This window comes from Rattus rattus, chromosome 4 (assembly GCF_011064425.1).
Source record: "Rattus rattus isolate New Zealand chromosome 4, Rrattus_CSIRO_v1, whole genome shotgun sequence".
Taxonomy (NCBI): Eukaryota; Metazoa; Chordata; class Mammalia; order Rodentia; family Muridae; genus Rattus; species Rattus rattus.
The window spans coordinates 180,666,277-180,692,382 of record NC_046157.1 but is presented as its reverse complement, the minus strand read 5'-3'; the positions used below and the strand labels follow the sequence as shown (position 1 = coordinate 180,692,382).

The 26,106-nt window shown below is 42.8% G+C and overlaps 1 protein-coding gene across 4 annotated transcripts in view; it reads right to left on the bottom strand.

Moving 5' to 3' along the window:
• The window catches only part of Lpin2 (lipin 2), a 73,723-nt gene that overhangs the window by 26,944 nt on the left and 20,673 nt on the right, over positions 1-26,106 (bottom strand). For 2 of the 4 annotated variants that reach the window (XM_032901755.1, XM_032901756.1), the window contains exons 1-4: positions 21,991-22,119; positions 10,903-11,103; positions 3,336-3,431; positions 334-635 (exon numbers count right to left, since the gene is read on the bottom strand). In XM_032901755.1, coding sequence (XP_032757646.1) covers positions 334-635; positions 3,336-3,431; positions 10,903-11,103; positions 21,991-22,095 — 704 coding nt within the window. In that variant the 5' untranslated portion in view covers positions 22,096-22,119. Of the gene's footprint in view, positions 1-333; positions 636-3,335; positions 3,432-10,902; positions 11,104-21,990; positions 22,120-26,106 lie in introns of those variants that run through there. The other 2 variants (XM_032901757.1, XM_032901758.1) reach the window with 1 other exon arrangement.

Here is a 26,106-nt window from a genome sequence, read left to right as displayed (position 1 = left end):
GGCAGGGGAGTGAGAGGGAAGGGAGAGGAGAATGGAGAGGACAGAGGAGAAGAAAGCAGGAAGAGGAGAAAGGGACAGGGAAGGGGAGGAACTGGGAAGGACAGAAACCTGCAGGTTGGAAAGCTGCCTGCTCACCCCAAGCCAACCTCAGCTGACCATGGGGGCCACCACTGTTCCAAGGAGTGTTTAGTAGCATAGTCAAAGGTCTAACAGTGAGGGTAGTGGGATGCTGCTCCCACTTGGCCCCGCAGGAGAGCTGGGGGCCCTCTGCTGGGTGCACAGGACATGGCCAGCCCCTGTGGAAGTCCCTGCCACCCTGGGCGGGCACCTTACCTTGCTGTCTGGGCTCTCTTCTCATCATCAGAGCTCACAGCCACATCGCCTACATCTTCTGCAACAGGGGAGGCCGCCTGCTCCTCCTTCCTATTGTCCTGTTTGCACTTCTTTCTCCTACGTTTCTTCTTTTTCACAGAACTCGGAGTGAAAACTGCCTCTGATTCCAAGGTGTGAGAAACATCTGCACTCTGTGGTGGCCTTTCATTTCCACTTGATTTCACCAAAGGGGGGTCAATATGTTTAAAGAACTGGTCTTCAGTTGGAATTGGTGAGGTGGCAAGATAAGCAGGCAGTTTTTCCTTAAAGAACAAAGGAAAGTATCTCAGACAAACTAGACTGTTTGGAGTGCATGACCGTGTACAGGGGTAGGAAAGCGTACTTCCTAGGGGCAGAATGTCGCCTGCTAGACTCACTTGACTGAGCGCAGTCGCAGCAACTGCTTTACGACGTGCAAACGCTGCAGTTAAAGCCAAGCCAATTAAGTTCTGCGAAAGAGCTGTCCCAGTGGCAGCAGCTGAGCAGTACAAGGCCTGACACAGTGTGATGAGGCGGAGGCCAAGTCCAAGGCTGCCCCTGACAGGGCAGCAGGGCGTGTGAGGGAACACAGGAAGCGAGCTGATCTAGAGCTCATGGCAGATGAATGGAAGGTGAAGAGGGTAACTGTGACTTAGGTGACACCTACGATGAATGAGGTCAGTGAATGTCACTCCAAACAGCCTATCAGGAATTCAAAAGAAATTAAACTTTCAACTTAATACTGAATAAATTACTCTAGTGAACTGCTTGGCCATGAGTTTCAATCTTTTATACATTCAAAAGAAAGGAGAGGTTCATAAGACAGGCATAAATTAACCCCACAGAGTAAAACGGTCCAAATTTTATACAATAGTTCATAAAACACGTGAGTTTCCATAAATGGTGCCCACTAACGTTTTGAACTTGGATTTGGTAAACACCCTGCTCACCAGGCTCACCGCCAGTATACAACTTTCGTCATAGCCTGGAGTGCCCCAAGGCACCAGACGAGAAATAGTGCCCTAATTTCTAGAGGTTTCAGTGGGCTTTGTTATTTATCAAGGTGCCCTGCACTTCAGAGCTGTTCTGGTTTTCAGGAGTGTCTTCTAGTCGTATCACACAGTGTCTGGGGAGAGGTAGAGTGCCTGGATGTCTATGCTAGTTGGTTTTTGTCAGCTCAGCTCACACCTGGTGTATCTGGGAAGAGGGAATCTCAGCTGAGGAGCTGCCTGCATCAGACTGCCCTCTGGGCAAGTCTGTGGGGTGCCCAGCCCACTGTGGGCAGGCGGTTGGCTGTATAGGAGAGCAAGCCATGAGGAACAAGCTAGTGAACGGCGATTCTCCATGGCCTCTGCTTTAGCTTCTGCCTCTAGGTTCCTGCTCCAACTTCCCTTCATATAGTAAGCTGTAAGGTGAAATAAATTCATGGTGTTGATCAGAGCATTAGAAACCTAGTGAAGACATCTACCAACCAGTAAGACAGCAGTCAGAAAAGCCAGTAAAACCTCACCATACAAACTGTGCAGCTATTAAAGAGGTTGTTTTAGAATTGCTGACTAAAAAGGAATGTTGATGTGGATAGTCATGTGAGAAAAGTCAGAGAAACAAAGACTAAATAATACCTGATGGTGTTGTTACCTTCTAATTCATTTTAAAAGCAGGTTTTAATTTTGTTTTTATTTTATTCATAGTATATGTCATAGTTTAGTAATTCTAATGTTTGTTTAATGAATCTGGATATTTTTATTTTTATAGTATTGTAGCTCTGGTTGTCCTAGAACTTACTATACTGCAGTGAAATTTGCTCAACTTAGTCATATGTGAAGCAGAAAAAGTGTTACACAGCTGTTGCTGACCTTGCTAAAGCAGGTAGAGCCCAGATCTGGGGGTTATGTGATGGTAGCTAGATAATACTTATGCCTCATCTTGATCTTTGCCTCTGCTTCTGAGGAGGTAAAATGTTCATGTCATGTATATGTAGATGAGGCAGTAACACGCCAGAAAGAGGCCCAGGAAAACAGCAGCCAGAGGAGGACACACAGAGCAGCACCTCACACTCCTAAGCTAAACTCTTGACCAAAATAAAATCATGCTGTTTGCTATTGGTCACTCTTGGTATCATCAGGTTAGTAGCTCTCCTGCAAAAGCCTCTGTGTCCTAATAACTTGAAGCTTCTTATTTTTGCTATAAGATTTAATTTCTCATGGAAAAAGATATAATGATGCTCCTATAGTATTAGAAAGAGCCACAAGGACTGTGTCAAGAACAGTTGTTGCTCCAAGTGGGTTATGTGTACCTGGGAGTGCACAAGGACAGGGACTTGTATAGATTTTTCTGTCTTGTAGAAAAGGCCAAATATATACTAATGTATAAAAAGATATAGGCCAATCAATTTATATCTCTTGATATCACAGTTCAATGGTTCTTAAAGTCATGGGTATAATGTTCCTAACTGAACAAAGGAGTCATTCTTGAAAGCTCTATTATGTGTGCACGCACATGTGTGCGTGTGTGGCGGGGCTGGGGTGGGGACTCCCTCGTGGCACAGCATCTATCTGGCATCAGACAACAACTTGTGGAGTTTTCTCCTTCCACCTTTATGTGGCTCTGAATGCTACACTCAGGTTTGTCAGGCCTATGTAGAATGTGCCTTTAACACGGAGCTCTCTCTGGCCTCATAAACATGTCTTCCAAATGTAAAGGTCACATATGTGCACATGCACACTTAACCTAAAGAGATACACAAGCTCAAAGCAGGGCTGGACAAGTCAAACCGCCTTTGAAATTACAGCAAGCAGTTTTCTCCATGTTCTTTATCCCCTGAAAGCTGGTGTGAGCTCTTTTTGGGAAGTTGACTTCAACATATAATGAAAGCTTGTTTAGCCAAAAATAGTATTCATACAATCATGGAAATAGTGGGACGATTATTTTGTGACATGCTATAGAAGCCTCACTCAGCATGCAAAGGGGCTCTGAGAACTTACATATTCTTCTCCAGTCTCCTCTACAAAGAAGGCTTCTCCATTATCACCCAATTTCATGTGAAGATCCACAGCACTGCCATTGATTTCTATGTCGATCTGAGGAGGAAACGAGTGTGGTTTAGCATAGTCGTTCCTGCAGGATAAACTAAACCCAAATTCTGGGCTCTCTAGCCAAACTTGGCATTGGTTTTCTAGAGCTACAGCCCCAGAGAAACGCTGTAACTAACCCCACAGACCTCCCCCACCAATAAACTTGGGGAACACAGGTAGCCAGGGGTTGAAAGAAAATGTTTTCACATTTATTTTCACAGCATTTAAAACGATTGTTTCTTAATCTCTCAATTTTCTTTTCTTTTTAGAAGACAAGGTTCAGCTATGTAGTCTACTCTGATGTTGAACTCACAATATTCTGCCTCAGTTTTCAAGTGCGGTAGTTACAGGTTGAGCTACCTACCACACCCAGCGTAACCTTCACAATACTGTGAGATGGGAAGATGTGAGATGTGAGATGTACTCCCCAAGTAATAGTATAAGCAGGGTTCTTATTGCAGAATTCAGACACTCAAACGTTTCAGTAACTCTAGTGTTGGGCTGTGAACATACTTTTACCCCAGGTCACTATGCAACAGCAGACACTGCCAGGACTGTGAGCAGTCAGTCACTGGCCTTCTTCAGCCTGTGCTGGTGACTGGTCACAGAGTTCTGTTACTCAGTTGAGCCAGAGTGAAGCCTGGTGGGCATATGTGCATGTGTGTATATGTATGCACATCTTTGTGTACGCGTGTGTGCCCATATATGTGTGTGCATAGGGGTCAGAGATCAACCTCAGGTTCTAAGCTTTTAGGCATTATTCACCTCTTCTAAGACGGGGCCTAGGGCTCGCCTGATCAGGGTGGGCTGGCTGGGTGGAGAGCCTTAGGATCTGCTCTTCTGTCTCCCCAGAGCTGACACAACAGCAATGTCACCGTGCCCAATGTTTACATGGGTTTGAAAAAAAAAAAAAAATCAAGCCTGGGTCCACATACTTGTATAGCAAGCACTTTACTGACCAAACACTCTCTCCAGACCTCATGTAACACTTTGTAAAATTAAACAACTCAAGGAGGTAATTATTGACCAAAATATGAAGATACAGAAAAAAAAAAAAAAGAAAGAAAGACAGACAGAAAGAAAGAATGAACTGACAGTGTTGTAAGAAAAATCCAGCTTTTCCGAGGTCTTGTCTGCTGAGTCAGTGTCCAATCCCATCACGGATGTTCTCCTTGACAGATGGAGACCACTACAGAAAACCACAACCAGCCAAACGCAGAGCTGTGGAGCCCAGTCCCATGTGTACACTAAACTCCTGCACATTGCTGGAACGCTGCCCAAGAGGGGGTAAAATACTGGGAGAGCCAGGCAGGATCAGGAGTTTGCTGCTGTTGGACTGCGTTTCTTAGGAATATCAGAGGTGTCACCTGTAGAGCCAGATGGCCGCCCAAACTGAGTGTGACAAGGACAACGGCAAAGCACACTAATGTGGATGAGGCCTCAGCTCCATGAAGACAACCTGAGGCGACCATGGAACACTGAGTATGGGCGCGTCCTCTGTCGGGAAAGCACACCCATTAGTTACCATGATCTACCCTGAAAACATACATACAGGTGACATTACACAGACCATGTGGGCTGTACCTGTGCTTCAGAACACACACACACACACACACACACCCCTACAATTAATAGCGTCCCGTGTGTAAAGGAGAGTCAGGATAGGCACCAGGGAGACTTGGAGGGAGGAAAGGGGAGGAAAATTATGTTATTTACATTACGACCTCAAAGATTAAAATAGTTTAACAAAAGAGAAACTGAAATCAGATTTGAGAGTTATTCAAGAAACAGCTCACTATAGGAACCATGAGCTTGGAGCTTTTGAACAGACCTAGATATACAGCCAGAAGAACTATATATATAAAAAAGACTTTAGGTATCCTTAAAATGTCCTTTATATATGTATCTGTATGTATTATTTATTTAACATATTCAAATTCATGTTTATATAAATATATAAACATATAGTGTGTGTGTGTGCGTGTGTGTGTATGTGATAAAGACCTGTTTCTTAATCTGCCCAGCTGAGGCTAGAAGCAATGACAGCTCAGTAGCAATGAGAGAAACCTGTGGCCAGATCTTTGCTTCTAAATACAAGTCTTATAAACAACTCCAGCTCTTTGGACAAGTAAAATGAGTGAAGCAGGAGAAACAGATAAGGGAAACGCTACTGTAAAAGTAGGACCTATGAGTTCACAGGACAGAAGCTGAGTAACTGAAGAATTAATTAAATAGATGACAGAGCAAGGATAGCCCTTAAGTTAAAAATTGGAATAAAAATGAAGATACATTATAACTACACAAATTAAAAATTCTAAAGATAAGTTTTATCAATATATGCTAAAATTTATAGGCAACAATATGGGAAACAGGATTATTTGCATAAACCTAGTGAAGAAAAAGATCAAATGCTGTCTTCCAAGTGGATCCTAGCAGATACCATGAATCCAAGGGACTCAGTATCAACAGTCTAAGACACGCAGTGCAGATGACATTACCCTGGGCAGGATGCCCTGAGGCACGAGTGGCCATCACTCTACATTCTCACTCACAGGACCAAGAGCAAACCCAACCTGAGGGAAAATCTACACAGTGACTTCTGCACTGCTTACCAGACAGGCACAGGGAAAAGTGCAAAGTCAACATTAGAAAGGACCCTGGGACAGAAAGCAGACAGTCCTAGACACAATGGTGACATCTGGATAATATTTCTACTTGGTAGTGTATGCCACTATAAATTTCTGGTTTTTGGCAACTCTCCAATGGCAATATAAAATGTTAACATTAAGGAAAAGAAACTGGGTAGCAGAAACTTTTAATACTGGAAACTGGGAAGAGGGTAGAGGGTAGAGGGCAGAGGCCACTGTGACCACATGGCGATTTAAGAATAACTTTCTGAGTTGATATTTTTCTGCTACCAAGTTCCAGGGACTGAACTTAGGTTATCACATTTGAATGACAAACACTGTAACTGACTATTCTCATCTAAAAAAAAAAGCTTTTCTGAATTATATCTGTGACTTGCCTGAAGTAAAAAAATAAACATATTGCCCTTACCTTTTAGAGGAGACGGAAACATATGCCTTTTTCTGTGCATATCTTTTGTGTGTGTGTGTGTGTGTGTGTGTGTGTGTGTGTGTGTGTGTGTGTGCATGCACCTTTCATCATTGCTCTCCACTTTATAGTCTGAAGCAACCACATATCCCACTGGAACCTAGGGTACACTTTGGCTGGTGCACACACAGCTTGCTCCAGGGATCGGGTCTGTCCCTCTGCTATGCTGGGATTACAAATGGGTCACCCATCACTCTGCGGCAAGCACTTTCACCCAGTGAATCATCCCATTCAATGTCAGTTTCCAAAGAGCATTGACCCTGCCTTATTTTCTTTCTTAACACTTTATTTTACTGAATATTTACTGCCAAGAAACCAAGGAGTAGAAATATGATTTCTGAAGTACTTGAGCCTAGAAACTTCTACAAACACAGGATGAATGTTTGCTAGCTTAAAACATTTAAGAGGGGTTGAAGACACAGCTCAGCAGTTAAGGCACCAACTACTTTTGCAGAGGACCTGAAATGAATTCTCAGCTCTCACGTCATACAGCTCACAGCTACCTGTAACTCCAGTTCCAAGCTGACATCCTTTTCTAATCTCCTCAGGCAGCTACACTCACATGTGCTAATGTATAGATACACACATACACATTAAAAATAAAATAAAAAATTTAAAGGTAAATAAAAGTATTTCAATGAAATTACGTATCTCATTAAAATACATTCAGTGTATTTGAATTTTTCATATTTAGATGCTATCCATTTAGCCCAATGGAGATAAAATGATATAATGCTTTTTTTAAAATGAAAATTCAAAGTTTAAATTGCTTAGGCATCATCTTAAAAAGACTAACACTACACAGCCATTATCATGGGTTTCAAACACATTATTCAATATATTCACTTATTTTTTTTTTTTTTTTTGGTTCTTTTTTTTTCGGAGCTGGGGACCAACCCAGGGCCTTGTGCTTCCTAGGCAAGCGCTCTACCACTGAGCTAAATCCCCAACCCCTATATTCACTTATTTTACTCTTGATTTGTCTGAGTAAACTTTTGTCTTTCCAAAACTCTAAACATATGTCAAATTGTGCCAATACTGAATGCATTTAAAACAATGTGCAAGAACTCCTTAGGTAAACAAAACAACCCCCCCCCAAAAAAAAACCAGAAAGCAAAAACATCCAACCCATGCATATGATCATGAGCATGCTTCCCTTGGTGGAACTATTTAGCAAGGATTAGGAGGTGTGGCCTTTTGGAAAAAGTATGTCACTGGGGGATGTGGTGGGGGACTTTGACGCTTCAAGAGCCCATATCAAGCCCAATTTCTCTTTCTCTGTCTCCAATTTGCAGACAAGAATGTAAGCTCTCAACTCCTCCTGCAGCAGCAGGCCAGTTTGTATCCACGATTCTTGCCTTGATGGTCATGGACTCAACCTCACTAGTTAAATGTTCTCTTCTATAAGTTGCTTTGGTAATGGTATATCTTCACAGCAAAGAACAGTAACTAAGACAAGCACCAAGGTAGAGGAAGTGCTTCCCAAGGTTGCTATTCTAAGGAGGACTCTAAATTTGATGTAACGAAGTCTAGTGATACTGTCCAATATGGTGACTCATTATTCTCTACAGTTGTGTTTCCTGGATTGTGCTTTAGTCTTGCTCAATGCTTACAGCTGATGTTAAAACAAGAAGATGCACACAGATAATGGATGTAATGAATGTCTACTTTGATGTGCACCCTTCAGTTGAGAATAGCTCTGATATCTTCTGCGGATCAGCACATCCTTATTTCAGACTGTACATTTTCAAGTGGATTCTGATGACGGTGAGGCTTTTGTTTAATCCAGCCCAATGGACTCCTTTCAGTCCAGCTACAGTGACTAGCCTGGGATGGATATGATCCAAGCATGAACCCAACGCTTCTAAAGGCAGTGTCTCTCTCTCCTGTGCTTGCTGATTTACTGGCAGTGAGCTTGGCAGCAGGACACTGCCTGGCATGAGGAAGAACTCAAACAATCAGAGGCGAGCTCTGAGGTGGGGAACCAGACTCCTGGCAAGAACCCTTGAAACCTTCCTAAACCAGCACTAAAGTAGATGCTCCTGGACTTTGGTTTCAAAGCTTTTCTGCTTATGACAGGAGGAGGGAGGGTTTGGTTACCTATGTTGAGGACAGTTCCAACACATTGAGCCTTTACTTTAGTAAATAATTATGATACTGATTATGTGAAACATTATTACCAAGTTTACTTTCTGAGATTCAACCCCTGAGTCACTGGATGTTACAGGAGTACTGGTCTTCAAACATGAACACACCATGGGAAATAAATGCCTTTCTAAATAGCAGTTTTAAGGTAGTTACGATTTCAGGCTCATTTCTCAGGTGTCACTACATGTGAAATTTTAGTTAATATAAAAATTAATGAATAGCTTGCCCTAATCCAAAAAGGCTTGAGACAAGAGGTTAACGGAAACTATCAGTGTATCCTAAGACAGACATAGCTTAAGTTTTACTGTCATAAGAAACCTATGTTTTGGTAAATCAAATGGACAAATTTCTTCTCAAATATATCTCCTGAGATTCTGGGATATGAAGGAAGGCAACAGAAAAGAAGAAATCATTTCTTTTCTTGGGCCCTGTGTATTATGCTTCTAAAAGTACTGGGGGTCTGACAAGGTAACTTTGACTGGATATTTAACAGTTAATGGTGAATGAAATTACCTACATAACCAGGTAAAGAAACCATGTTTCTGATTACAAAGTGTACAGAGAATACACAGTATCCGCTACAGCTCCTTCTCACACAGAGGACAAGAGTCTGCACACAACTGTTGCAGCTCCACTCTGAAAGGCTAAAAGCCTGAGTCAACATAACCAATTAGAAACCTGGTTCCCGGGATATGGCTCCCTGGTGGTGGTGGTGGTGGTGGTGGTGGTGGTGGGGAGGGTATGGTGTGGTGGGAGAGAACTTCTGGGAAGACCTCCAAAAGACATTTTATAATCAGATCCTTGAACATCTATTGAGAAACAGCTCTAATATGAAAGTACTAATAGTGTCACTATAAAAAACACAAAGAAAATACAAAAGGCACTAACTGTGGCTGGACACGCTGCCCTAGAGCAGAAGCTGCCTGGTCAAGAAGTAAAACCATAGCTGCTTTTGCTCTCTAATGGGATCGAGCAAAGGCTAGTCTGAAAAATCCAGTGAGAAATGATTTTATAACACCTCAAAAAGATGCTTTTTTCAGAAAGAAAAAAAAAGTCTAGTTTTGGGAAATCCACTTTCTTTCACTTTCAAAGGCCTCAAGCCTAAGCAGAGGGAGATGTACACCCAGAAGACCCCAGCAAAGGGCTCTCCACTTGTGTGTGCCGGTCCTTTAGCACACACGTTTCCACCTGTGCTACCAAGTAGGAAGTGTCCGACAGGGCTCCTAAATCTCAGTAAGAGCTGCTGACATCACCTGGGAGTGAACGTGGGAGTGAAATGCATGCTCTACAAAGCTTTATCATTAATTCAGTTCCAAACCTTACCACACACACAATTCAAAAACCTTCATATTGCCCACCACTTGAGGGAAAGGATAATCTAAAAACACCCAACCACTGCCCACCACCATTAAGAGCAAAAGAGGAAAAATACAAACATTCAATTGGGGCATTTATTTCTTTAAAATAAATATAATCGACACTTGATTACATGAGATTAGTCTACCTACTCATAATTAGTACAACAATATTATCATATATGTGTATGCACCTATCAATCAATCAATCAATGAATAACAGGTTCTCATAGATCCCACGCTGGCCTCACATCTGCTTTGTGGCTGAGCTGAAAGTGATCCTGTCCTTCTGTCCTTCTATCTCTACCTCCTCAGTGCTTAGATAGGCTTTGTGCATGTTATGCAAATATTTTATTGACCAAGCTGTATCTCCAGCCTGCATTTTTTTTTTTTTTGATTTTAGAGAGCCTTTTTATATTGAGGTTTTAAACCTTAAAAAGTGCCCATGAGCCACAGGGCACATGTGCAGGCCACTGGATGACTTTTGAATATGTTCTCTTGTTCCACCATGTGGGTCTCAGGGGTTAAACTTGGGTCATCGGGACTGATGGCGAGAGCCTTTCTCACTGGCCCTATGCTATTTTAAAGTGCTATATTAAGTAAAGTAAAATCTCTTTTTCAAAATAAGCCCAACTTCCTTGTTTGCAACTATCTTCAGTTTTGTTCTGAATTTCTTCATGATTTCAGTTTCTTTTTCATTTGGAGAAACTTTCTATAAGAGAGTCTTGAATTTAGAAGCCGCTTGAAAGGCAGTACCTAAAAAGTTGATTTCTTACCCCAGTCTTCAATAGCATGCCAAGTTTTTAAAAAAAAAAGAGTAAGGAGGAAAAGCCAGATCACCATGGCAACTATGCACTCACCACCTTCTCCTTGGACCTCAGGACACCCAGCTTCCCGAAGCGCACGTGAAAAGGTGAGCACTGATAGGAACCATCCTGCTGCCGCACCACGACCACATCGATGCACCCGGATAGAGTGGCTTGGTTAATGCCCTTGTAGAGTTCCTTCACAGTGACAAGCACCTGCCCAGCCAGCTGGCCCACATAATTCATGGTTTGAGACTGTAAGAAAAAAATAATGACGTCAGCACTAAATGTGACAATAGCAATGACATAAAGAGTTGACTAAACATATGCTCTCATCTGCCATTCGGAGCCCATTACTCTCCTGCTGCCCTGGCTACACTGCATGGCTCTACAGGACGATGATGTTTCAGGCTGGAAGAGCCTCTAAGTGGGGCCGAGGCTGCGGAAGTTCTACTTCCTTTCACACTCCAGGGTGGGGCCAACTGACTCCATCTCCCTCCATCAATAGCTCAGGACCTACAGAGAATCACCTAAAAACCCGATTGTCACAGCACACTCCTGCCAAGGTGCTCTGCACTCCACTGCATCCACTCTGACCACAGCAGCCCAGCCTAAAAGGCCCAGGGGACCACCCCCAGAAGAAACTTGAGATTCATCTTCTCAGAGAAACAAGAGATACAACTGATCGTTGAGATGTTATGGTTCAGATACATGCTGCGCCAAGCAAACTGTGGTGAGCTGTCCCAGGACGAACACAGGTTAACCTCACTTCAGAACCTCAACAGAGCATAATGCTTGTCTCCCACAATGTTCAAAGCACAAAGGGGGTTTTTGTTTCTCAACTTCAGCTCACTACTCAAATCAAGATCACCAGAGCCCTGCAATTGAAGGGTGAGGAGGTACATCTAAACCTAGCTTACCCCAACTCTTCCATTGAAAATCCAACCCACACCCAAACAAACCCTTTAGTCCTCAGGCTGTCAGATCTCATTCCAGTGGTTGAACAACACACCATCACTCAGCAGACACCTTAATGTTATGTTAAAGCCAAATCCATGGAGAGTCCTTCCCCTTGATGTAGGATCAAGAGAAACCCTGCAGCTTTAGGCTAATCCAGAAGTCAATTTTTATTGGACTCTAGGAGTAATGAGTCCGAACTATTAACTACACAGAGTGGCCTCTCTAAACCCGCTCTGGTTGCCCTAAGCTCAAAGTTCCATCTCTGCAAAGTTCTAGAGAGACATTCTGTGTTGTCAGGTGAGTCCTAGGTGGAACAGGGCCAAAGTGCTGATCCCCTAAAAAAAAAAGAAAGGGACCATTAACTCAGCCTACCCTCCAGAGACAGGCAGTGCCTACGGCAGGACAGATTCCACTCAACAATACAGAAAGACTTGTAACCAGGGTCTAGCTGCTTGGCAGCCTGAAGCATATGACCCTGATTATTCCCCGGGGTATTCCAAAGTTTCCAACTGCACAGAGCACAGAGCCTGCTTTGAGCAATGTACACAAGCAGCCAAGCTTACTACCGTCTTCTAAGGTGGGAAGATGTCAGAATTATAAAGAAAACACATTGTAGTTATGAAACAATTATAAACAGGGTAGCTTTGGCTTTAGGGTGAGGACGGTTGTTTTGGCTTTGATAGCAAGGCCAGATTAAGCACACATTAAATGCGTAATTTTTGAAATTTTTCTATTTTTGGAGTAGAGTCTCACTGTGCAGCCCTGGCTGGCCTGAAATTCACTAAGAGGACCCTAATGGCCTTGACTCACAGAGATCCACTTGCCTCTGCCTCCTGAGTGCCACCATACCTGGATCGTCATGTTTTTAAAAATTAACATTTCTGGATCACAAGTTTAGGGACAGCCTGTGCTGCATGAGATCCTACCTATAAAATACCAAATAAATAAAAGTAAATTTGTCTTTCTACTGTGAGATCAATGTAGACCTTCAGAGCTCTAAGAAAGATATGGCTGCCCCAAATCCTCTGTCCACTCAACTGAGTGTCCTGAACTTGGGATTGCACCTGCAAAATATCACAACCAGGATGCCAACACTGTCTCAGGGAAGGACCAGAATATCCAGGCAGTATTAATGCACACCTTTAATCCCAGCACTTGGGAGGCAGAGGCAGGTGGATCTCTGAATTTAAAGTCAGCATGGTCTACAAAGTGAGTTCCAGGATGGCCAGAGCTACAACAGAGAAACCTGTCTAGGATGGGGTTGGGGTGGGTAAAGAACCCGAACACCACCATCAGCACACGGATCCTGTTGCCTTATACAGTCACACACATTTCTCTCTTGCCTTTTCCTCCCCAGTCCCTGGCAACATTGATGTATTCTCTATTTCTGAAATGTCCGCCATCTTAGAAAGGAAGTCAGATGAACAGCACCATGAAGTATGTGTGCTGTTAGCACTGCCTTCTTTCACACATATTTTTCTGGAGACTTATCCCGATGGCTGTATCAATGAACTCATTCTATTTTATTGCTGCACAGTATCTAATGGTATAGACTTACCATTAAAAATAAAAGAAAACAAAACCCCCAAACCTCTTTACTTGAAGGACAAGTAACTGCAGTTTCTGGCTATTACACATAAATCCACAGTTGTAAGTATCCACACAGTGTGTGCACAACGGAGTGCAACTTTTCAGTTGCAAACAACTAAGGGCGTGGCTGTTTTAGAACAGCCAGACTGTTCTCCAGAACTGCTCTAACATTTTATCTTACCACCAGCAAGGTCTACAAGGTGGAATTATCTGCACACGCACACAATGAGGCATTACTGTTTGCTCAGCCGTGATGGTTCACGAAGATTTGGATTTCTTTAACAGCTAACAATGCTGAACACCATTTCATGTACTGCTCATGAGTATCTATCTGTGGCATCAAGAGTCCGCATCTCATGAAGAAGGGAAGGAAACGCAGATCTTTGTCCCCACTTCTGTGGTCATGGTATACAGCCATTTTATGTGAAAGATGAATTTTCTACAAACCAGAACTGAGGTGAAATTCACGTGGAGGCACTTCACCTCTTTACCAGCCATGTTCTCTGCCACCCAGCACACCTCCATGTCCCTGTCCTCTTAAGATACACACTCGTACAACATGCTGTTTTATCTGCTGCACCGCACCAAGCAGAACACAGAGTCAGTATTACATGACTCTGGTGATGGTAAAATGAATACTGTTACAATTTGTAAAAAAAAAAAAAAAAAAAAAAAAAATCCTAACAGTATAGACCTTAAAAAAGAAACTGGAAAATGGCCACTTTTAAACATCTCTATTCAGCCATAAACAACCATGTTCTAAATGTGTAACAAGCTTACATCAACCAGAGCATACAGTCCATAATTAAGTATAACAACATCTATTCAGAATGATTTTAATTACTGTGGTTAAGAGATATGCTGTTATACATAAAAATCTATTGTGTAAATTTAGTTGCTAAATGTAGGAAAATACAGGCTGTTTTGAAACTTGTTTTCTCTTGAGAGGTATGAAATCCTTTGGGTTTAAATTTTGTAGGATACAAAAACAAAAGTACATGGAGGCCAGGACCGTAACAGGTCCTAACCCTGGAAATGGCCAGAACAGCCTGCTGACTACACAGGAAACCCAGTAGCAGTAACTCTCAGAGAGCCCACTTGTCCCAGTACAGACCTTATTTTGAGACAAGATTTCATGGTATGATTTTGGCTGTCCTGGATGAAACTTGTGTGTACACTAGGACTAGCCCCAAACTCACAGATACCCATATCAAAGGTGTGCACCACCAGGCCTGGCCTCCACGTATTTAAAGGAACAAACTGAAACTTCAGATACATTGGTGATGTTATAGGGTGGATGTCTCTATGTGCCTCCTACCCCCACCACTCCGTGCACTGAACATGCACTGCAGCCCTAATGCTAAAGTGAAGGTGTTTAGAGATGGGCCTTTAGACCTAGTCAGGTTCAGGGAAGATCATGAGAGTGAACAGAAGTGCCCCTTCCTCACTGGTGTCCTATATAAAGATAAAGTTAAGAGCCAGCATCCCTTTACCTTGTCACGTGAGGACATAGCATGGCATCTGCAAAACTGTGAAAGTGCCAACCACTTGTGTACACGTACACACACACACACACACACACACACACACACACACACACTTTTTAGATACCAGTACCAGTCAACTCAAAGTCCTAAAAGTGATGCTCACACAACAGAAACCAAACACTTTTCTCCAGACACTGGCAACAGCCTCCCTGGGGAAAACCTGCATAGATCTAACTTAGATGGTGACAAGACACTCACCTCAGAATGTTAAGTCTCAAACACACCCGTAAGAGCAAACAACATCCACACAGGTTGTTCTGAAGAACCCTTTACGTGGCCCAGCAGAAAAGTATAGACAAGAGAGTCTGCTGGTCTGAAAAGGAAGTTCCTGTGGGGAGTCAGTGTGGGTTGTTTGGTGACACATGAACAACCCAGACACACACGGTTACACAATGAGAGGTGGGCCAGGGTTATCTCAACACATACAACACTACAATCTATACAACAAGGCTTCAAGAATGTAAAGAGCTACAGTTTTAACATTCAACAATATACCAGGGTATTTTCTCCAGTAACCATGTTCAGAAGAGCAGGAAAAGCTACATGCTTTCTTGTACACATCTTTAGATTTCAAAATAATGAGCAGAGTCTAACATGGCAGGCACTCAGCATACAGGATAGGGAATGTCAACTTCTTTCCCCAACCCCCACCACAACACTGACAAGCCCAGACCTGTTTGATGCTCCCACAACACCATATAATGAAATAAATCATGTCCCTACCTATATTTTCATCCCTATTTCTCTCATTTCTAACTTCAAGACACTGTCTTATAATGAAGTTTTCCAATAGTTTAGTTCTTATCTCTCAAATAAAACATGCCCAGTCTTCATGTCCAATATATGAGATGACTTGGGTACAGAGAACATCTAACTTGGCTGACAAATAAGGAGAAATATAAAAAGTAAAATTACTAGGAAATGTAATGAGTTTTGAGATTTTGAAAGCTATCAAACTATTATTAATTACATCAACCTATGGAATGACTAGCTACATAGGAGAAGTTTTAGATAAATGTTTATATTGACTCTTTTCTAAACTACAATTTTAAGAGTTCAAATGGCTATACCTTGAACTATTCAAAATAGACTTTACAAACAAAAAAATTTATTCTTTCATAGTATATACTTATATAAACTTTTTAAAGAGATGAATTTATTTATATGTGTAACTATATCTGCATGAAGGTGTGCCCAGAGGCCAGGAGAGTGTGTCAGGTGTTATGTGGGTGTTGGGAACCTGTGTATTTTAGGTAAGCATGTATATAGTCATAGCAATCAAGACATAGAACAATCAGATTGCCCCTCCTCCAGTCCCCAATGCCCCTCTGTGGAATCTCTCCTCCTCCAACTACCTATTTTCTGTTCTTAAGTCTCCTGAGTTCATACAAACAGAATTATGTACTATGCAAGGATTTCCTGGATTTAGCACAATGCATCTAAGATTTTTTAAAAAAGTGTTGTATGTATTAGTGCATTTTTTGTTTGTTTGTTGTTATGGGGTTTTGTTTAGTTTTTAGAGACAAGATCACTATGTTGCCTTGGTCGGTCTCAAACTTAAAAAAAAGGCACATGCCCAGCTAGCAGTCTGGTCTGTGATACCAATGTGTGCTACATATTATTTTTCTGGGATGTATATTACTCCATGCATCGTTATTATTCTGTGATGTGTATTACCCCATGCATCGTTATTATTCTGGGATGTATATTACCCTATGCATCGTTATTTTTCTGGGATGTGTATTACCCCATGCATCGTTATTTTTCTGGGATGTATATTGCCCCATGCATCGTTATTATTCTGAGATATAAATGACCTCCAGTTTACCCTTCACCCTGGGTGTTTCTAGCTCTTGGCGAGTCTAAGGCAAATCTTTAGGACTTTATCTGGTTAATACTCAGGAGTAGGAACTGCACCTGCTGGTTAGATACAGCTGTAAAGTTTGTGTTTGCAACCACTGTTTTCAAGGCATCTTCCATGTGCTCAGGGGAGTTTCCTATGTAAACGAAATCACTTCTCAGATTACTTTCAAAATGGCAGTTTTTGTACTTAATGTACTCATTGTGTGAGCTATGCATTGATGGCCAAAGCACGTATTCTTTATCCCCTCAGAGGAGGATGTAACCCTCAGCAATAGACAAGGCATATGCTATGGACTGTGTTTGGTATAAAAACCACAGCCCATAGAGGACAGGTCTCCTACTTGAAATCAAGCAGCTCCACAGAGACAGGCCCAGCCACATCTCCTGGTATGTCATTGTCTTTTAGGAACTTTCAGAGATATGTGTACTAAGAAATCTCAAGGGCTGGAGAGATGGTTCAGCAGTTAGGAGCACTGACTGTTTTTCCAGAGGCTCTGAGCTAAATTCCCAGCAACCACATGGTGGCTCACAACCACCTGTAATGAGATCTAATGTCCCCTTGTGGTGTGTCTGAAGAAAGCAACAGTGTATTCACATAAATAAAATAAATAAATCAAGAAAAAGGAGAGGAGGAAGGAAGAGGAGGAGGAGGAGGAGGAGGAGGAGGAGGAGGAGGAGGAAGAGGAGGAGGAGGAGGAGGAGGAGGAGGAAGAGGAGGAGGAGGAGGAAGAGGAGGAGGAGGAGGAAGAGGAGGAAGAGGAGGAAGAGGAGGAAGAGGAGGAGGAGGAGGAGGAGGAGGAGGAGGAGGAGGAGGAGGAGGAGGAGGAAGAGGAGTAATTGCGGGCCACCCCAGAATACAGGATTTCCTTTTTGAAGCATCCCTCCCTACTGGAGGTTCTTTGCACTGACCTCTAAGCCAAGAATTAATGACTCTTTTAGAATCAACACTTTCCCTGGACTTAGAACCTACATGAAGATTAGACTGTACCCAGGCTGGAGCTGTACTTTGACTCTCAAAGAGTCTAACATTCATGTAGGTTGTAGGCCCCGGGAAAAACATGCTAAACCTCATCTATCTTCCCCTCTTCATTTTCTTGACCTCTCTCACCCCCTTTAAAAGAGGCTTAGTTAAATCCTACAGCCAAGTGATGCTGGTGCTGATGCTGAGAAACTGTGAATTCTGTGTGAAGGTCTCCTGCATCTGATGGTAGCCTGGTAAAGCTCAGGTAGCAATGAGCCCCATGAATTACCACTGCAGTTGGGACCATCACAGCACTTCTACTAACAAAGCAGCTATTAACACTTGCAGGCCCACAGTCCAGTGACATTAACAACTCAAGGCTAAGAACATCGTTATCTCTAAGTCTGACAGGGGCTGGAGAGACTGCTTTTCCAGAGGTCCTGAGTTCAAATCCCAGGAACCACATGGTGGCTCACAACCATCTGTAATGAGAGCTGATGCCCTCTTCTGGTGTGTCTGAAGACAGCTACAGTGTACTTATATATAATAAATAAATCTTTAAAAAATAAGTCTTATAGAACAATATCTTCTTTAGAAAGAAAGCTGTACTTAGAGTAAAAATAGAATTGGTTTTAGTACAATTCTGAGTTTGCTTGTTTAGCTGGCCCTGCTGTATTTAAAACCGCAGTTAAGGAAAAGCAGAACCATCTAAACCTTCCCTGCTGACGATAGGTAGCCAAATCACACTTTTATATAAAAGGGAAAACAGTACTTTTACAGTGTGGGACCCACAGACACTACTATAATCAAATAATCAAGAGGTGACTCATTAAAACGGATTCATTGCTTCTGTGGTACTTTGTCAAAAAAAAACACAAAACCCCAATCTAACTGTGAGATGATACCAGACAAACCAAAATTAATAACACAACATGTCTGTGCTCAGTACATATCACTGAAATGTGAAGACCGTGAAAACAGGAAGAATAAGAAGGTTGGAAGAGACTGACTGAGGACATGGCAACCAGAGGGGGGATTCAAAAATAGAAAGAGAGAGAGAGAGAGAGAGAGAGAGAGAGAGAGAGAGAGAGAGAGAGAGTGTGTGTGAGTGTGTGTGTGAGTGTGTGTGTGAGTGTGTGTGTGGGGGGGCTCCCTACTGCTTCAGTCTGTTATGTGTGAGGGAACACAGTGGGGCTTAGCAGGGACTCCATGTCCTGGGCTCCCTCTCTGGCTCACATCAAAGGCCCCTGCGGCATCCCTAGACCCAGCGTACCACCTCACTACATTATAGTATTTCCAAAGTTCTCAAGTGACTGACTCCAAAATGTCACCTTATTTCAAACTGATGACCAGAGGCAAGCTTTCAGTTACCAAAGTTGAAGGGGACACTTCCTGCCTTTTTTTTTTTTTTTTCCTGTTTCATTGTCCTTGAGGAATTGGTTTTTTCCCAAGATAGTGTCAATCTCACGAGTGAGTGCCAGCCTATGTGGGCTGTGGTACTGTGCTTTGTTGGCAGGTGTGAGAACGTAAGGTGGCAGAGGACCTCTACAAGCCCAGCTCCTGTACCCCAGGTGGAGATTCACTTGTTTGCTGGTCAATCTGTATGTGTAATAACACTTCTGAGATTATACAATCTGTGTGTGTAATAACACTTCTGAGGTTATACAATCTGTGTGTGTAATAACACTTCTGAGATTATCAACTCCTCGTTCAGGTTTGCCCCGGGTTCACTTGAGGTGGATTCATGTTTTTTCTTTACCTCTATTTTGTTTTTCATTTTGAGACAGTTTTAACATATAGCCCAGGCTGGCCTCGAACTCATCAGTCTCTTGAGCCTAGGAGTCACCATACTTACAGATACTTACATGCACGCTCTAGGCAAGCTCCCTTCCAGATGGATATGCAGCTAATGCTAAGACGGTCTACCAAAGGCACCCAGTAACAAACAGGATTTCATCACAGAGCTAAGATGCTACCCTTACAAAATAGCATCAGCAGGACTGATGACTTACATAAGACATTTAGAGAAGTCCTCTGGAGCATAAATAGGATTTGAGGAAGGGGGGGGAGTTCTATGATAAGACATGAAAACTGACAAAAGTTGCCCTGTTCTCAATTGGGTAAAAACAACATCACACGCAGAAGCTATTTTCTCTAGAATGTGAGCCTATGGTTTCCTTGTCCTACTGCATGGGTTTTGTAGAGTACGTAAGTGTGTAAAACACTTTCCTGCCTGAGAAGGGTGCATGGATTTTGTAGAATATGTAAGTGTGTAAAACACTTTCCCGCCTGAGAAGGGTGCGATTTCAGAGCTTTTAGAGTTGTGTCCAGTTCCTTTAAGACTAAGTCAGCAGCCTGAGGGTCCATCAGAGCACAAGTATTTTAGAACACTCTTGGGTGCAAGGATCTCTGCGGGGCCAGCAAACACCCAGTGCTACTCCTCAACAGGGGGAGGGAGGTGGAGGAGGAAAGCCATGGAGCTCAGCTCAGCATGGGAGCTGTGGGGATAGGGGTGGGGAGAGTGGAGTGAAGACATTAACAGAATTTCAAAACTAATTTCCGCCACAAGTTTAGTACTCAGGAAAACAGGACTTCTTGCCTTATCCTTCTGTCTGTCTGCCTGACTCAATACTTAGAGCACTAGTTAGTTTAGAAGCCAAGACTCTATTGCACACACCCATGTTCGTTCGAAAGTCAAACTTCTGGATAATCATTATAGCTAATTAAGCAGATATCAAATCTAGTATGCCAGCCACTAGTCATTCAGAAAACTCTCTTGGGGTGGGGTGGTGACTCACAGCACATCAGTGACATAAGGGAATTAATGCAGTGTAAGCAAGTGTCTATGACTGCCCTTGGAAAACATCAGTAGCAAAACATCAATGAAACGCTCTTGCAATGGGCAGTCTAGTCAGTGTGTGGTGCTAAGTGGACTTCATAAATACTCCATAGAGAAATAAGTGTGTCCATATCCTTTCCTCTGACCTTTAAGACAAATGTGCGTGAATGCATGTGAACACACCCTTTATATTAAACAATAGACTTCAAAATAAAACGGTCTCCCCCAGAAGCTTATGTTATATTCACACTCCATTAATGCTGCTGCTGCTAAGTCAAAAGTCTGCACGTGGACCCCTGGTGAGCTCAGACCTACAAGCAAATGTCATACAGAATATGGTGAACCTCCTACGGCAGCAGCATAAATGCTTTTATATCTTTAAAACTAAAATCAGCCAAGTTAACAGATTTCAGAAATTATTTTTATTTTGTTGACTTCATGCTGATTTCCATAAAAATATTCAATCATATTTGCTTAAAAAAAAGTAACCAAGGCAATTTAATGAGAAGATACAACAACATCAGTACTTTCATTTGGAGTTCCAGATTATCTGAATAGTTATTTAGCCTCTGCCTTACTTTAAAATGAGCATTTAAGCCAGCCCTAGTGGCACGGGACTGTTATCCCAACATTCAGGAGTGCTGAGGCAGAGGGATAGTAAGTTCAAGGCCAACCTATAGAAACAGCATTAGCAACACACCAAGACCCTGTGCAAAACAAAAACCAAAGTAATTCAAGTAAAATGTATTCAAACACATTATTTTCCTAAGGTTCTACCAGCTAACGAGTTAAATGATATTGTCTTCACATCACTTTAACAGACTTCAAGAACTCAAGCTTAGAAGCCAAGTTTGACTTTGTACCTTGTAGCAAGAGAAAACTAGATTAAACAGTTCAACCCCCTCCCACATGTCAAGCATATTTTTGTTTGTTCATAGTCATAAAAAGAGTAGCCTACAGGCATTCTTTTGTATCCAAACAAAATGCCAGTTTCAAAATACTTGCTTAGCCTTATAGGAGATTTGGCCAGGACAATAAAAACCATAAAACTTAAGTGACTTCTACCCCCTCAACTACCACACTGAGATCAAGAGCAGAACTCAACACACTACTCTGAAATCTAGCTGCAGACAAGTTAGAGCAAACACATTTCTTCTCGGCATACAGTTATTAAATAACAGAATAAGGACAGCATAAAGGCAAGAAGGGAGAGCAGGCAGTCTCTTTGCTCTACTAACATTTTAAGAATTAGAAACTCACCACAATACATTTTCCACACTAGAGGCACTTTCTACTTTCATTCAGCAGGTGCTGTCCCTTCCCGGTGCTACCCAGACTGGGCCTCAAGCAAAGAGAGAGAGACATGGGAGAAGGGAACTCACCAGAATACCAGGAGGGGCCTTGCCATGATAAACACCTGCAGTTTTACTCAGCAAGCTTTCCTGAACCTTCTTCTCATCTTCACTATTATCTTCTAGGTAAGACATCTTAAAACTGAAGAAACTTATCAAGCATGACTCTACTGAGGTGAATGCAGCAACACAGTTACTCTGTGGACGACCAAATGCTAACTGACTCAGAAAGGGACATGGTTAAAACTGAAAGCAAACAGGTCTTAAAAAAAAGCAATGCACACAGCACTTTACCAATGAGATTTGCTCAAAATGCCTCAGCCCCATCTCTCCACAGATGATAAGCAGGGGCATGGGGCAGGCTACGGCATGTGTTTACACTGATAGGTACCACGTCCTGCCCAATCACAAGACGGTCAACTACAGTTGCCTCACACACAACAGGGATTGAGTTAATGATTCCTTAAGCCAATCACATTTTCATATGTAGAAATAAAAACAGCTATCACATGTAAGGGAAATGCTTTCACATGTTAGACGCATCACTGTGCTCCTATGGTCTAACTACTAAATACGGCTACCTCACTATACTGGCATAACCTGCACTTCTCACAAACTGGGACATCCCCGGCTCAGCACTCTATAAACGACAACACTAGACTGCACGGGCCTGACACAACAGCATTTAATTCCTGGTCTCTACTTGCCAGCTCTCAGAATGCCACTACACAGCAACCTCAAACTTTTCTAGAACCCTAAAGTACATAATACACATAGGTAAGACACATATATATATATACTTGATTTTTAAGTTAGAATATTTTATTGAAGTCATTTTTTAAGACTCTGGAGTTCATTACAAAGAGCCTCCGCCACATATGCCTGCTGAATTTTCAAGCAGGTTAGTACTAAATGCTGTAATAAAATGAGTGAAGACAGTTACTTGATTTGGAAGACTTGGTATGAAAAAAGAAAGTAAAATTGTGATGTATATGTGAGTTGAAATGATATTCTATATTCTGAATTAAGTGTATTAATTGATTTTTGTGGGTTTTTTCTACACCTTGTGGGTTAAAGTATGGTACAGGTGCACACACTTAGATAGATGTGCACATGTTCAGAGACAGACTAAGTCGGCCTCCTGCTGCACTACTCTGCTCTTCCTTACTTGAGACAGGGTCTCTCATTGTCTGACAGCCAACAAACCCCAGTGATCCTATTACTTCAACCCTGGGCAGTGCTCCAGATGTGCACACGAGCTTCCCATGTGTGCTGGGACCCAATGAGGATCCCTGTCTCACCCACAGATGTGCACACGAGCTCCCGTGTGTGCTGGGATCCAATGCGGATCCCTGTCTCACCCACTGAGCTACCTCTGGCCTCTGCTGCTTCCTTTATAATGTGACAGAGAGGAGATCTGAAATTACACATACAGCTCACATTCAATTTCTGCTGTACACCACTGTACACCACAATCTCGAGAGGCAAAATGTGCTCCTGATGAGGAACAGAAGACACAGGATTTTAATCGTTCTACACAGCATTTGCCATCGACATTCATGAGCTTCACACGAGCAAACCTGTCCTTTGCCTTCAAACTTCACAGGGCAAACATTGCGGCCAAGAGGGGACAGAAATGCTAACTACAGCAACACTCCCTCAGCACCCAAATAGTAACGCTATGGCAAGATGGAGGTATCCCAGTGGGCAAAGCATTTCCCAAGCCTGACAACTTGAGTTCTGTCCCCAGAACTCTTATGGTAGAAGAAATGACTCCCATAAACTGTCCTCTGACCCTCACATGCATGCTGTGGTTCTTTACCCACAAAAGAAAATGTAAAAATAAGGAGAACAATTACAAAATCAACCTGTTCAACATTAAAAATAGAAAAACCCATTATATTCAAGTCATTTTCCCAGCTGCTGTCAGAGAAGACTAACAAAGCATCCACATTCACTTGCCCTTTAATTACACATCACATGCACAACTTTCCCCTCACAGGGGAACCGAAGAGTTCTCACGGCTGAAACATTATGCCATGGACAAAAATTCCAGTCTCTTTCTCCACGACCCTGGCATCAGAAAGGAGTAATAAAACTTCACTCGGAGGTGAGAGACATGAGAGGTCAGCAGAGAAGAATGGGAGAAAAGCGAACAGGGGATTAAGGAGAAATGGCCTAAGATTAAAAAGTCAGAGGCAGAGGAAATAAAATATGGGTAAGAAAATAGACACAGAGAAATCATCAAAGGGAGAACTAAGCAGGAGGGAAGATGGAGACAAGAGAGAGAAAACCACCTATTTTAAATGTGAGGAAGCCAAGGCTCAGAAGGACGTTGAGCAGCTAACTAGAGGTCAGGCACTGAAGAAGGCACAGGTAGGGAGACTCCCTCCAGCGTCTCCAGTTCTTTCTGTGGTTTGTTTGTTTCATTTGCCAACCTGAGGCCCAGAGAGAATGTACTATAGGGGTGGGGAAGCAGCTGACAGACTCAGAGGTGAAGGCTCAAGTGAAGAGTGTGGAAACTCAGCAGGGCAGTGACAGTGGTGTAACAAAGTCTGTGGGCAAGGTCCACTCCAGAGGCCTCTTACATAACACATGAGTCACTGGGTTTCCTGCCCGCCTCAGTGTTATGTCACTATTTTGATGAATACCTCACAAAATGTCCTGCCTGCAAAGGAGCATGCACCATGGACCCATCAGAGACGAGCTCATCTGAACACCGAGGTCGCCACCCACGGGTCCCCGAAGGCCCCTCTGGTGGCACTTCTCATCATGTTCAACACACACTACAATCACGGACAACAGTTTCCAACCAGCCTCACAATGTTCAAAGAAAGTGTCAACCTCTTCTGCCCAGGTTAAAAACAAAAGTAAACCCCGAGGGCTCTGGAAGCGACACAGTTTGGCGGGGGCACATACCTGGCCTTCAGGCAGCCCTGGGCTCAGGCCCTGAAGCAGTCTAATAAAGCAGCCTGTATTGTTGACACTCAGCAGGAAAGGAAAGGGGGTCAGGAGTTCAACACCATCCTCAAGTATGTGCAGAGTCAGCAAAGCCAGCCTGGGCTAAAGGAGGTTTTTTGTTTGTTTTGATTTGTTTTGTTTTTTATGCAAATGGTTGAATCCTGAGAAAAATCTTTTTTACTTTTGCATAGCATCTTTGCCAAAAAAAAAAAAAAAAAAAATTATCTGCCCGCCTTGACCCCCACAGGAGCAGATCTCCCTATTTGCCCAGACTGAACTCAAGCAATACCACCACAGCCTCCTAAGTCTTGAGACTGTAGGGAAATGCCACTCTGCCGGCTCTTTTGTGACTTTGGAAAGTGGGGTCAGAATGTGGTGGTGTATGCCTGCAACTCCATCACTCAGGAGTGCGGAGAACCTTGGCTACACAGGAAGTCCAAAATAACTGCTATAGAGTGAGGCTGTTTGGTGAAAAAAAAAAGGGGGGGGGGTCTCCAAGACTTAAGTTTACATCCAGCTTCAAGAAACAAAGTTAAAATGATGTCCAGAGAATCAGATTCCACCAGATCTGTTTGTTTTGTTTTTCATTATTAAGTACATGGGACAACTAGGTGGTAGGTAGTCTTCTCCTCTCTTTTTCCTCTTCTCTTTTTAATACTTTTTATTGATTTTTTTAATTTCACATCATGCACCCCAATCCCACTCATCTCCCTGTCTCTCTCTCTCTCTCTTCTTTTTTCCCTATTCTTTTTTTCGGAGCTGGGAACCGAACCCAGGGCCTTGCGCTTGCTAGGCAAGCGTTCTACCACTTAGCCAAATCCCCAAACCCCTCCCTGTCTCTTTATATCTGCTCTCTGTCCTTGCAATCTGCCCACAAAAAAAGAAACCAACAAAAAGCAAGCAAACAAAAAAATCCACCTTGCAGTGGAAGCTGCAGTGTGTCACAGTGCTTTGCTCAAACACCATTACTTGCAAATGTTCACTGTAATGAATCACGGTCAGGCTCAGGGCCTCCGGCTTCTGCTACACTATCAATATTGAATCCTTACCCAGGCTCCTCTTGGATATATGTTGTCGCACGGTTTAATGGAGATCCTGCAGTGGCTCTGGGTCTGTAGGACTGGTCCCTTTACCCACGTCAGCAGTTCACAGACGGGATAGATGATGGGGTGGGCCAGCTCAAAG